The sequence below is a fragment of the Equus przewalskii genome, chromosome 6 (assembly GCF_037783145.1).
Source record: "Equus przewalskii isolate Varuska chromosome 6, EquPr2, whole genome shotgun sequence".
NCBI classification, from domain to species: Eukaryota; Metazoa; Chordata; class Mammalia; order Perissodactyla; family Equidae; genus Equus; species Equus przewalskii.
In genome coordinates this window covers 1283604-1296920 of record NC_091836.1, presented here as the reverse complement: position 1 = coordinate 1296920, position 13317 = coordinate 1283604, and the positions used below count along the sequence as shown (strand labels likewise).

Genomic DNA, 13317 nt, shown 5'->3' with positions numbered 1-13317 from the left:
CCATCAGGCCAGGAAAACGCTCTTTTGCAGGACTGAGAGAGGGTCCTTCACAGATCTGTCCCCACCCGCTACTGTGGTCCTCCTTCCCTGCCAACGATGGGGCGAACTCTTGGAGAGCCCCCCGAGGGAGGCGGCTGGACCTGGAAGCGTGTTGGGGTGCGCCTGCCGGGGCCGGGATCGGGAACTGCACGAGGCAGCCACAGCAGGTCCCAGAGCTGGAGCATCGCCCACGGGAGTCGGTGGATCCCAAGCTCCGGCAGAGAGACTTGGGGTGGTGTCAAAGGGCAGGGCTCGGGCTCGGCTCCGCGCCTGCGTCCCGCCGGCCTCCCCGAGCCTCGGGCAGCCCCGCCCACGTCCGACAGAATCCTGCCCGGCTCGCGCACCAAGAGCCCCTCCCCGCGCCGCACTGCGCAGGCGCGCGGGCGGGCCCCGCGGCTGGACCGCGCAGCCGCACTCGGGCCCGGAGCGCCCCCTCCGACCCCCCCCTACGCCGTGCGCGTGTGGGCGGGGCCGGGGGCGGGGGTCTGCGTTGGGGGCGTGGCGGGGCCTGGCCTATAAAAGCGGCGGCGGCGCGGCGCGCGCGGCTCCTCTCGGCGGCGGCGGCCCAGGCGGAGGAGTCCGCGGTGGCGGCGGCGGTGGCGGCGGCGCTGTTCCCCGCGCGGTCCGCGCAGCGGGATCGGGGCTGCGCGTCTCGGGCGGCGGCGGCGGCGGCTCTGCGGCCCCGGCCCGAGCCCGACCCCGGTGAGTGCAGCCCGGCGACCCCGGCCTGGCCCGGCCCGGCCCCGATCTGGGCGCACGGATCGGGCCCCGCGGAACCCGGCCGCGCTGGCCTTGACTCCCGGCGCGCCGGCCGCGGCCACTCACGCCCTCCTTTGTCTGCTCCCGCCCGCAGGGTCCCCTCCCCGGCCGCCCCCCGCCCACGGGCCGCCCCCCGGGCCCCGCGTCCCCTCCCCCGCTGGTGGGGCCCGGACAGAAGATGGTGCAGAAGAAAACAGCCGAACTTCAGGGCTTCCACCGTTCGTTCAAGGTGAGGGCCAGGCTGGTTTGGGGGGCGCTCCGGGTGAGACCACCCGAGTGGCCGCTGGAGGGGGCGCGGAGCCCGCCCCCAGCATCTCTCCCGGGGCTCGTGCCCGCCCCCGCCGTGCGCCTGGGGCTGCCCCAGCCGGGTGTACAACGGTGAAGGGGGGTGGTCAGTGGGCCATAATCCAGTCTCCAGCCCCATGGGGCCTGTGGGGTCCTTCCTCCGGGATCCCCAAATAGGGCTGAGGGCCCCCTACCCGTGGAGACCGTTGCCTGTGTGTCCCCTGCAAGCTGTAGCCCGGTGCACGCTGTTGGGGGAGTCAGCAGGCCCCAGTCCTGTCCCCAGCTCCATGGGGCCTGTGGGATCTGTAGGGGTCTTCCTCCAGGAGCCCCAGGCAGGGCTGCAGGCACCCCTGCATGCCCTCCTAGGTGGTCTGCGGAATGGGGGAGTGGATCGGATGCCCCGCCAGCCCTGCATCTCCCAGACACTCTAGGCCCAAGCACTGTTTCCTGTCGGAGCGGGAAGTTTCTGCGGTGGCCCCATGGCTGCCAAGCGCTGGTCTCAGATGAGCGAGTCCAGGGGGGGTGGGCAGGTGCTGGGCAGGGGCCTCACCGGGCCTGGCCCAGGGGACGCAGTGATGTCACCGCCACCCCACCCCACCGGTGGAGTTATGTAATGGCCTCTCTGGGCCGCTTCGGACGGGGACCTGTTGCCCAGTAGAGGAGGCAGGACCTGGGTGTGTGTGAGTGTGTGTGTGTGTGTATGTGTATATGCTGGCGTGCCAGAGTGGGAGGAGCGAGCTGAGACTGTTTGGGTTAGAATTCCCAGGCCTGTCCAGCCAGCGTCCCTGGCCAGCGCCCCACCCCTGCCCACACGCCTGTCATTCTCGCTCCCCCCTCCAGGGCAGCAACAGCCTTGGCAAGTCCAAGTGTCCAGGGCTGGGTGGGAGGGGCGTGGACATGAGGCGTCACTGGCGGTGGTCTCACTCCTCCTGGGGCTGGGTGTGAGCCGAGATGGGGTCAGTGTGTGGGGCCAGCACAGCAGCCAAAGCAAACGCGAACTTTCTGGATGGTTCCAGCCGCCTCCTGCCAAGGCCTGCTGACTGGAGTCCCCTAGCCAGCCCTGGGCCCAGTCCGCCCAGACTGCCTGGGACTGCGGGCTGGCCTCTGCAGGCTGCCGGACAGCCCTGAGCCAAGGTGGGACTATGGGAGTCCCACGAGAGGTAGGAGGGACACTGGCCAGGGAGTCCTGGCTCTGAGGTGGCCCTGGGCCGGCCACCCTAGTTGGAGTCTCCTCCCACTGCACTGGGGTTGCCCCCTTGGGCTAGAGGCACCTCCCTCCCTCAGGTCCGGCAGCAGCTCAGCAGGGTGACACGCCTGCCGGGGTCGACCACAGATTTTCCCCGTTTTAAGATGGGAAAGTGGAGGCTCGGAAAGAGTGGCGGTTGTCCTGGGTTCCCCTGCAGGTGGTGACCAGGACACAAGAGCTTGTTGAATGTCGCGTTCCTTCACCTCGGTGGTTTGGCTGTCTCTTCTGTCTGCTTTGAGTTGGAGGCTCAACAGGCGTGTGGGGACAGTGATGGGACCTGGTAGCCCCCTTGGATCCTTGCGCCCATATGCGGTCGCACGAGCTGGGGGTAGCTCTCTCCCGTGTCACCCTGGATGCTGGTCAGGCCCAGGGCTGAGGTGGTTAGGCCGAGTGCTGGCTGCCAGCCTCACGTCCACTCTCCCTCCTGATGACCCCCTTATGTGGCCGTTCTGAGGCCCCCCCTCCCAGGGGGAAGTGGTCACCAGGCACCTGTGGATGGAGCCTTATCAGAGTGCTGATGTGGGCACTGGCGATGCCGTGTGGCTGCCTCCCCGTGGGGGCCGGACCCCTGGGTGGGCAGGGGCTGGTGGACAAGCCCCACGCCGGCTGGCGGGAGTGCCCCCTCCCTCCCGCTCCCCTCCCCTGCCCGGGCCTCCCAGCAGCTATCTGCAGGGTGGGTGGGGAGGCGGGAAGGGCCCACGCCTCTTTGTCAGCCGCTCCCTCTGACCTCCGCCTGCCCCCTCTGAGGCCAGCCTGGCTTCCGGGCTCCTGTCTGCAGGAATCTGGCCTGGCCCCTCCTGCCGGCACGCCCCTTGGGGTCTCCCTAGGGCTCTCCTGGACTTTCTTATCTGCTGGATCATCCTCTTGCCAAAGCCCATGCCCTAGTTGTCCCAAGGCCCAGAGAGAGGCAGTGATTTGGCTCAGGTCGCCCAGCATCGGTGCTGGCACCACCCCTGGGCGTCCACCCGAGGCCCTGGCCATTAGAGCTGATTCTAAAGAGACCTGGCTGGGCCTCAGTCCCAGCTTTAAAGCCTCGCCCATGAGGCAGGGACCGCCTGTCCTCACGCTGGATCATCTGCTCTGCAGAAATGTTTACGTTCCAGCAACCTGTTGTCTGGGGCACAGAAAACCATTTCTCCTGCACGGGTGGGTTCTCCCACCCTGTGCCCAGTCCTGGGGGCAAGCAGGGAGCTTGAGTGGGCCCCTCCTCACCAGGGCTGGTCTCTTAGCTGGGCACTGGGGCCCGTGAGGGGCACCCTCCTGGGGGTGTCAGGGGTGAGCAGGACAGTGCAGGCTGTGGCCTGGGCAGGGCCAGGCAGAGGGTGGCCCAGTGTTCACACTGGAGCCTGTGGGTGTCTCTCCCGTCACCCCTGGGAGTGTGCCGCAGTCCAGTATCAGCGGCGGGGTGCTGGGAGAGAGGAGGCGGAGCTGGGTGGGGCTGCACCGGGAGACCACAGAGCGGTGGCTTCAGCATGCCCAGAGCTGGGGGGCTCACAGGCAGCCCCAGGAGTGGAGGTGTGGCTGGCAGGGGGACGAAGAAAACCATCCAGGGGCAGAGAGCACGGTGGTGCCGGGAGAGGGCAGCGTGAGGCAAGGAGGGCAGTGGTGCCTGTTTCACAGAGAGGAAACTGAGGCCAGGAGGACCAGGGCCTTGCGCAGGTAGGATGGAGCCCAGCAGGCCGTGGGAACGCAGGCAAGTCCTCCCCGCTGGGTGCCTGGCCCAGGAGCCAGTGACTCACCCCTCCCACTGCGTGCCCGAGGTCAGGCGGGCTGTGGAGCTGTCCCCATTCTGCAGGCCAGCACACCAAGGGTAGGTGTGGCCTGGGTCCCACGGGACTTGGTCCTGGCATGGGAGGCAGCGCCCCCTGCTCCTGTGTCTGTCCGGCCCCTTCCCACACGGCCCCCCTCCCCAGAGACCCCAAAGACCCTGGGCTCGGGGTAGAAGGTCCCTTTGCTCATGGTCAGCAAAGCCAGGCTCTCCCCATCGGCGTGTGGTCACGTGGCTGGGTGGGGGGGAGCATGTGTGTTTTCACGGCCGGTCTCTCGGTGGGGTGGGGCTGTCCTGACAGGGGTGCTGAGAGCGCTCTCTCCTCTTCTCTCCCCTGCAGGGGCAGAATCCTTTCGAGCTGGCCTTCTCCCTAGACCAGGCGCACCACGGGGAGGCGGACTTCAGCCTGGAGTGCCCGGCCCGCCCTGGTGAGGGGCCTGGGAGGGAGGGGGTATTACTGGTGGAGGGGTGAGGGCTGGGCTGGGCCTGAGAGCGGCAGGCCAGCCCCGGGGGCAGGTGGGGGCAGGGGCTACCTCCTGAACCCGGTGGGCTTCCCTTCCTGGTTTTGCCCAGATATGCCCTCGAGCCAGCCCATCGACATCCCCGATGCCAAGAAGAGGGGCAAGAAAAAGAAGCGGTGCCGGGCCACCGACAGCTTCTCGGGCCGCTTCGAAGGTGAGGGACGCCGGTGGGGCGAGGGCTGGCAGGGCACGGGGCCCCCCCAGGGCGGTTCTCACTGTCCCTTGCTCCCCAGATGTCTACCAGCTGCAGGAGGACGTGCTCGGGGAGGGTGCCCACGCCCGCGTGCAAACCTGCGTCAACCTCATCACCAACCAGGAGTACGCCGTCAAGGTGGGCACATGCCGCCGGCTCCACTCGCCTCCCCCCGCCACCCGCAGGCCTGGGATCCGGCACTGGCCAGAGGGGTGGCAGGAGGCGGCGTGCTGGCATTCGAACTCCCAGACCAGCAGCCATCTGGGGAAAACCAGTGTCTAAAAATGGCCTCAGGGGTGGTGACTCAGGCCACCCCTGGGAATCTGGGTCAGCCTAGGCTGGGCCCCCGAGTCCCCATGGGAAGTGACCGCGAGGGGCAGCCCCTGTGCAGGAGGCCGTGGACCTGGGGCTGAGTGGCCTCTGAGAGCCAGGGACTTTGGTCAGAGCTGACGCTCGCCTCCTGGGTCACCTCAGGCCAGTCCCGTCCCCAGGGATGACAAATGCTTCTCTGTATCGGTTACGAGGATTAGGAGGGCGACACAGTTCTCGGGGCCCCGGGGGGCTCGGCATTGGGGGGGAGATCAGGGCAGGCTGTGAGAGCTCCTGCTCACCCCGTGCAGCGTCTGGCCAGGGGTGGCCGAGTGGCCTGGCAGCTGTGGCCTCGCCACCTGGGTTGCCCAGCCAGGTGGTCAGATCGGAGGTTCTGAGAAGCCTTCCAGGTCCCCCATGACCCTGCCTCTGGGCTGGGGGGGCACCGTGGGCTGGCCAGAAGCCTCGGGTCGTGGGGGAGGTCTGGCAACAGAGGTGGCTGTGGTCCCTGCCTCCAGGGAGCTCCCAGGAGGGGTGGGCGATGGGATGGCCGCACACACCTTCTGCGCACGAGGTGTCCTGAGCCCTTCCTCCTGCAGATCCTATCGGCACTCTGGTTTCCTGTCTCCGTTTGACAGACATGGAAACAGAGGCTCGGGGTGCTTAGGTAGCCCGGGTCACGTGGTGTGTGACCTAGAAGGCCGTCCCCCTCGTGCAAGGGACAGCTGCCTTCTCCATGAAGCGGGGCTCTTAGCAGATTCCCCAGGGACAGGAGGAGGTTCAGGTTACTCCAGGAGGGTGTGGCTGGTGGCATTGTACAACTTGCTTGTTCTGTTCCTCTTTGGGACAGGTGTGTTGTCTTTAGACAGGTGAGACAGTGCATAGGGTAGTGGCCCAGCCCTGGTGGCCAGTGGCACACACGGCAGCTCCTCCTCCGGGCTGTGGTGCTGGGCCCGGCGCCTGGGTGCGGGTGGGGACCCAGCCTGTGTGGTGGAGCTCAAGGGTCCAGCCCTGGGAAGAGGTTCCCAGTGGGTGCGTGGGGCCCGAGGTTGCGGGGCGAGAACTGGCTGCCACCTTTAGGTGGCTGGGGTTGCTCCTAGGGGAGTGGCCCAGAACTCCCGGGTCCTCGGAGCTCCTGGGTGCCAGTGGGGGTTGGGAGCAGAGGCACGGGCTGGCTTCCTGAGCTCTGGGCTCCTGGGAGGCTGTACCTGCTGGTGGGCAGGCGGCCAGTCTGGGCTGGCCTGAAATAGACCCGGCCCCATGGGCTGAGGGCATCTGCCCAGACCGGTGTGGAACTGGGGGTGAGACTTGGCCAATGGGGATGGCTTGGCTGGTAGTTGGTACCCCGAGGCCCTTCTAGTCTCCTGAATGGTGTGTGAGCTGGCACAGTGGCCACCAGGCTCCCAGTCAGGGAGGGGAGGCCGGCCAGTCCAAGAGACCCTGACATGGGTCCTGTTTGCAGGCCTGTTGGGAAACCTCTGTGCCTTCTTGCTCTCCCTTACACACACACACACACACACACACACACACACACAGAGTTCAGGGGAAACGCTTTGTCCCCGGCTGCTGCTCACACCACCGTTCTGATTTCCGGCAAGTTCTGAGCCCCCATAGGAGAGTTCTGCCTTGCAGAGCTTAAAGGTCTTTCAGGCGTGAAATGGGGGGAGTTTCTGGGTTGGGGGGGCCTTCAGGCCGTGGAGGGTCTGCCTGACCCAGCTGCTGTGTCCCCCCCCCGCCATCCACATGCCCTCTCAGATCATCGAGAAGCAGCCGGGCCACATTCGGAGCAGGGTTTTCCGGGAGGTGGAGATGTTGTATCAGTGCCAGGGACACAGGTAACGTCACACGCCGGGCCCCCAGCCGTCCCTCAGGGGACGAATGGGCCCGAAGGCCTCGCCGCCCCCAGCAAGCACTTAGTGAGCACCACTGTATGCTGGGCGCTGTGGGCCGGCCCAGCGGCAGGGGGCTGACAGTCGGAGGTGGGCGGCCCCAGTCCCAGCCTTCCTGTGGGCCCAGGGGTGGAGAAGGTGGCCCTCCTGGGCTGGGCTGTGGGTCCAGGGGCCTCGGGAGGCCTCACTCCCTTCCTGCCTCTCCACCTCCCACCCCAGGAACGTTCTAGAGTTGATCGAGTTCTTCGAGGAGGAAGACCGCTTCTATCTGGTGTTTGAGAAGATGCGAGGGGGTACGTGGGGCCTGGGGGACATCTCCAGCTGGGTCCTCATGGGCCGCCGACTCAGGGCCACCAGGGAGAACCTGTCAGAGGGTCCTGCCCATCAGAGGGGGCTTGTGGGGTCTGCGCTTTCTGTCCACACGGCAGCTCAGGGTGCAGTTTGGGCCCAATGAGGCTAAAGCCGGGTTGTCCGTGCTGGGTGGGGTGGGGTGGGGTGGTGGGCACTGGGCAGTGGCCTGGGGACACGCAGGTGACTACAGCATTTTCTCCCGCCACCATGGCCCGGCCCCAGGCTCCATCCTGAGCCACATCCACAAGCGGCGGCACTTTAATGAGCTGGAGGCCAGCGTGGTCGTGCAGGACGTGGCCAGCGCCCTGGACTTCCTGCACAACAAAGGTAGGTGCCATCCCCGGAGGGGTCCTGGGGATCCGCCAGGGTCCAGCCTTGCCCTCTGTCCACCTACCACTGACCCTCTGCGCGGTTCCTCCCGCAGGCATCGCCCACAGGGACCTAAAGCCCGAGAACATCCTCTGTGAGCACCCCAACCAGGTGAGGGATGCAGGGGGCGGCCCCCCCCCTCCCCGGGGACCCCAGACCCAGCCCGCGCTCACGCCCGCCGCCCCCAGGTCTCCCCGGTGAAGATTTGTGACTTCGACCTGGGCAGCGGCATCAAACTCAACGGGGACTGCTCGCCCATCTCCACCCCGGAGCTGCTCACCCCGGTGAGGGGCGCCCCGACGGGGGGGCGGGACGGCCCGGATCCGGTGCAGATCCGGTCCAGCTGCAGCTGCGGCTGCGGTTGCGTAACCTCGAGGTGCGGGGCCGAGGCTCCGCTGCGAGCTCGGGCTTCCGCTTGGCAACAGCCGCTGATTGGCGGGGCGGGCTCCCAGAGCCTGCCGCTGATTGGGCGGGCGGGCGCGGCGGGGCGGGCCGGGCTCCCGGATCCTGCCGCTGATTGGGCGGGCGCGGCGGGCTCCCAGCACTTGTTGCTGATTGGACAGGGCGGGCTCCTGGTGCCTGTTGACTGGCCGGGGGTGGGGGCGGGGCGGGGCCTTGAGGCGCGGCGGGCTCAGGTGACCCGGGTTCAGGCGCCTCACGTGACGTCGGGAAGTCCCGAGGCGCTGACGGGCCCCCCCTACCCCTTACCCCCACCCTCTGCCCGCAGTGCGGCTCTGCCGAGTACATGGCCCCCGAGGTGGTGGAGGCCTTCAGCGAGGAGGCCAGCATCTACGACAAGCGCTGCGATCTCTGGAGCCTGGGCGTCATCCTCTACATCCTGCTCAGCGGCTACCCGCCCTTCGTGGGCCACTGCGGCAGCGACTGCGGCTGGGACCGCGGCGAGGCCTGCCCGGCCTGCCAGGTGCGCGCGCCCCAGGCCCTGCACCAGGCACTCCGGGGACCCTGCCCTGGGCCCAGCACCGCACCCCGGGCACCCTGCCCTGAACCTGCACCAGGCCCCCTGGGCACCCCGCTCTGGGGCCTGCACCGGGCAACCCGCCCCCACTCAGGCCCTGCACCAGGCACCCCGTGCACCTGCTCTGGGCCCCTGCACCAGGCACCCTGGGCACCCCGTGCACCCTGCTCTTGGCCCTGCCCAAGGCACTCCGGAAGCCCTGCCCCAACTCGGGCCCTGCAGTGGCACCTTGGGCACCCCCACCCTGAATCTGCATCGGGCATCCCACTCTGGGCCTGCACTGGCACCCCATGCACCCCATCGCCCGCTCTGGGACCTGGCCTGGGCACCCCGTGCACCCCCGTTCCTACCCTGGGACCTAGACTGGGTACTATCATGAACCCTGAGGACTCCCTGTGCACAGCTCCAGGCCTGGTCTGTGCGCACACACACACACCCCACCCTATCTTGGGTCCTGCCCAGTGTCCCTCCCTGGGCCTGGCCTTAGATCAGCCACACATCCCCTGGGCAGTGCCAGTGTGGCCTTTCTGGGTCTCCCGAGGCTCATTGGGTCCCCTGGCCCACAGGGAAGAGCATTCAGGGCTCAGGGAGCTGAGGAGGGGGTGAGGCCTGTGATTTGGAGTGACAGGGTTCCAGCCTTCTTGCCCGCATGACGAGGTTCAGGGTTCAGGGCCGGTTCCCCCGGAGCTGCTTTTCTGTGAAGCAGGCTTCCCTTGGGCAGAGCCCAGCGTGGGCCCCCCCCGAGACTGGCTCTCTAGTCCAGACCCCCCAGACCTTTGGCCCCTCGCCCCCCGGAGCCCCGGCCTGCCCACTAACCTCAGGACACCAGTCCTGAGTCCCACAGAGCTCTCCAGCCACCCTGCTGTCCGAGCGGCCAGTCGGGGATCCTTGAACTTGGGCCCCGGGTCACAGGTCAGGCCCCGTGGTGGGGTCTGGGGCCCTGAAGGAGCTTGTCACTCAGCAGTGTCTCGGTCCCTGCCTGGGTCTGGGCTCGGCCGTCCCATCATCGGGGCCTTGGCCTCCGCCCTCGCTGGCTGCGCTGACCCTCCGCCCTGCGTCCCCCAGAACATGCTGTTTGAGAGCATCCAAGAGGGCAAGTACGAGTTTCCCGACAAGGACTGGGCCCACATCTCCTTCGCCGCCAAAGACCTCATCTCCAAGCTCCTCGTCCGCGACGCCAAGCAGCGGCTCAGTGCTGCGCAGGTCCTGCAGCACCCCTGGGTGCGGGGGGTGAGTGCCGGCCGCCCCCACCCAGCGTCCTCCGCGGCCCGGGGGTGACCTGGAGCACGTGTCGCCACTCTGAGATGTGGTCAGGCGGTTGGTGGTGGTGTCTGCTAGGAGCCCAGGCACAGTGGGGGGCTGGCGGGCGCAGCCGTGGAAGGCCAGGGAGGGGTCGGGACCACCGGAGCTGAGGTCAGCTGGGGGTCGAGCCTCTGGCCGGGCCCGGAGCCAGGGTCAGTAGAGGCCTGCCACGCCCAGCACCAGTGTCGGCGGAGCTCGTGTTTCTCCCGGCCAGCGGTCATCTGAGCCGGGCTGCCACCCCAGGCCAGGGAGCTTAGCCAAAAATAAAAGCTGGCACCGGGGCCCCCGTGGGGCGCACAGACTGGGGCCCCGCTCCTGAGGCAAGTCGGGGCAGGGGCTCCCCAGCTTCAGGAGCGTCAGGAGAGCAGGGTCGGGAAGGGAGCAGCTGCCACGGGTTTGGGCTGGAACCGCAGGAGGGGTCAGCTTTGGTGAGCGGTCTGGCCTGGGGAGCTGGGCTCGGGCAGTGTCGTCGTCATCCATCCCGTCCCCTCCCCCTGGCCTGCCTCAGTCCTGGCACGTGCACCCCCTTATCTGGGGTGGTCACAGCCTGCGGGGGAGGGCCGTCCTGGGGGCCCGGTGGTGTCTGCTCTGCAGCTGCGTCTCCTGTGTCCTTGCAGTGCGCCCCGGAGAACACGCTGCCCACACCCATGGTCCTGCAGAGGTGAGGCGCTCGGCTCAGAGGGGAGCTCCACACCCGGGGGTGGGGCTGTATGTTAAGGTGTTTGAAATGGCTTTAAAATATGTGTAAGTTGGGGAGAAGTCACCCAAACGCTTGAGTGTTTTCATACCTGGTGACTGATGGGGCCCCCAGCTGGAGTCCTGGCCCCCCGGGGAGACTGAGGGGGCCTGAGGTCTCGCAGCCCTTCCCCCAGGGCCCTGCACAGACCCCGGGGGTCCCCAGGGAAGCAGGGGTGCGCCTGGCAGCTCCCCTCCGTGTCCTCGGTGACCGCCCACCCCGTCCCCAGGAACAGCTGTGCCAAAGACCTCACGTCGTTCGCGGCCGAGGCCATCGCCATGAACCGGCAGCTGGCCCAGCGCGAGGAGGACGCGGCCGAGGAGGCGGGGCAGGGCCAGCCCGTGGTCATCAGAGCTACCTCACGCTGCCTGCAGCTGTCCCCACCCTCGCAGTCCAAGCTGGCCCAGCGGCGGCAGCGAGCCAGCCTGTCCGCGGCCCCCGTGGTCCTGGTGGGAGACCACGCGTGATCCCCTCCCTCCCTCCCTCCCTCCCTCCCTCCCTCTGTACATAGGTGCCCCCACCCCCATCAAATCTAAAGATTTTTTTAAGCTATTGCCAGCCGGTGACCAGCAGGCTGCCCTTCCCCCCGGCTGGATCCCGAGGCGCCGAGCTCCACTGGGGGGGTCTTTTTATATGAGGTTTTTGCTCTGGGTTTTTTCCTCGTTCTCTGCGCCCCCTCCATTTTTCTCTCCTCTTAACGGTGTTTAAAGCAGAGCAGGCCCGGGGCTGGCAGGGGGAGTGGGGCGTGTGGCTGGGTCTGCCGCCCGCTGCCCGCTGCTCGCCTGTACTGTGAAAGGCCCCCGCTGCCCCCACCGCCCCCCCGACGTGACTCAGGAGAGGAGGGCGTCGGCCGTCTTCCAGACCCCGGGGCGCAGGAGGCCCCACGCCTGCCCCTCCCCGGCCCTCACAGTATTTTCAGGGATGGGCCCCCCTCGGCGCCCCCCTCATGGGACGGCGGGTCCTTCTTCCCTCCCCCAAAGACAGCCCGACGGCTTGGTGGGCACCGGGGCATCTCAGGTCTCCCCTGTGGCAGGAGGGGGGTCTGGGTGCAGGCAGGCAGGGCGGACGGCCGCCGGACCCCCCCCACTGACTGACAATCGGGGCTCCCTTGAACCTTGACCTTAAGCTGCAGCTGACGGGGGCCGCCCCCACTGCCCGCTCCACCAGGGGCTCTGCCCCCCAGGAGGGTGGCCCCGAGCAAGTGGGAGGGGCTGGACAGGCACCCGTCAGCCAACGTGGGGGTCCCGCTGACCCCCTCCCCGGGCACCCGAGTGCCCTTCTCAGGGCTCAGTCTGACCATGGCCACGTCCTGCCCCTCTCACCCTCGGGGCTGGTGTGAGCGCTGTCAGCCCCTCCTGGAGCAGGGCCAACCTGGGGCAAGGCTTCTGCTCCGCCCACCTTCAGGAAAACGGCTGCAGCTGCCACCACCCCCTCCCCCGGGCACCCCTCCGAACGCCCCAGCGCACAGGTCACACGTGCGTGACCCCGTGACCCCCGGCCTTGGCCACCGCACCCCACCCCGGTCCTGGGGCGGTGACACTATGCAATACAGGCTTCCTTTTCTCCGTGCCCCACGGGCAGCCTGGCCCCGTGGTCTGGGCAGGGCTCCCGCCGCCCGGCCGACGGCTTCTAGTTGTTCATCCCATTCTGTTAGTTTTTGTAAAAACATCGGTTGACTTCCCTTCCTCGTTGTTAAGAAATACTTGAATGTCGGGGGGGGCCTCCTGGGTTGGGGGGCTGGGATGCCGTCACTGCAGCCCCTCGAGTCTCGTTCGATTGTCGCAGGTCGTGGGGGCCGCCGGCCCTCCCGGCCCCCGCCCGCCCGGATCTGTGGACTGGCCTTCCCAAAGACACGGGGTGGGACCGCCCCACCCCTCCACGGCTCACCCGCCAGCGACCCCACGTTTCGCAACTGGGGAGTCCGCCTTTTTGTAAAAAGACGCAACAGGCGCTGTGTCCATGTTCCTTTGGAAAGCTGGGCTATGAGCAGCTGTGTTTTTTGTTTCTGTTTTTGTTTTTGTTTTTTTCTTTTCCCCAAAGGTGGGACAGCCACTTCCTCCTCCCCCATCACTTCGACGGGGCGGCTGGGGGAGCTGGTCCGAACCCTTAACTGTGAACGAGCGGCCGGGTCCCAGGCCGCCCTGGCGCGGGGGGCACGGCAGTGTTTCGATGTTAAGAAGTGTGAAAAAAGACAAAAAAAAAAAACTCGAATTTTTTTTAAAAGTGGGGGAAAAACATCAAAGCACTTTAAACTCCACTGTACCAGGCAAACTGATACAGCTCAGAAGGTTTCCTTTACAACCAACTGTCAAAGCCGGAATTTTGTATTCTGTTTTGTAAGGATTTAATAAAACCATAAAAACTCGCGTGGGCCTGTGCGTCCTGGTTTTCTGGGGCCGCGTTGCGAGCCACCCCCACCCCCAACCTGGTGGCCCCACTGTCTCAGTGCCTCCTGGTGATGGGCTGGGGCCCCCTGCGGGTGGGCTGGCTGGTCCTGCCGAGGGATGCCTGGGCCCCCGGCCGGGAAGCCTCATCGTCTGCAGGTTCGAGCTGGGCTGGCTTCAAGGCCACTCA

General features: G+C 67.3%; 1 protein-coding gene across 2 annotated transcripts; it reads left to right on the top strand.

The window, feature by feature from the left end:
• The first annotated feature begins 588 nt into the window (after positions 1-588).
• On the top strand, positions 589-13109 carry MKNK2 (MAPK interacting serine/threonine kinase 2). 2 transcript variants are annotated; one of them, XM_070622395.1, is made up of 14 exons: positions 589-741; positions 893-1027; positions 4438-4525; positions 4671-4772; positions 4852-4949; positions 6876-6955; positions 7229-7302; positions 7583-7687; positions 7785-7840; positions 7918-8013; positions 8457-8651; positions 9771-9935; positions 10625-10668; positions 10973-13109. In XM_070622395.1, exons 2-14 carry the CDS (start codon positions 977-979, stop codon positions 11208-11210), a joined length of 1392 nt encoding a protein of 463 aa, XP_070478496.1. In that variant the 5' UTR covers positions 589-741; positions 893-976; the 3' UTR covers positions 11211-13109. The 2 variants fall into 2 exon arrangements, with proteins under 2 accessions (XP_070478496.1, XP_070478497.1); XM_070622396.1 differs by having other exon boundaries at positions 609-741; positions 10979-13109.
• Positions 13110-13317: the final 208 nt, after the last annotated feature.

Coding starts and splice junctions, on each gene's coding strand:
- MKNK2 (XM_070622395.1), top strand. CDS start 977: ATGGTGCAGAAGAAAACAGCCGAACTTCAGGGCTTCCACCGTTCGTTC. Junction 6,956..7,228: donor TATCAGTGCCAGGGACACAG/GTAACGTCACAC, acceptor CTCCCACCCCAG/GAACGTTCTAGAGTTGATCG. Junction 7,688..7,784: donor GGACTTCCTGCACAACAAAG/GTAGGTGCCATC, acceptor TTCCTCCCGCAG/GCATCGCCCACAGGGACCTA.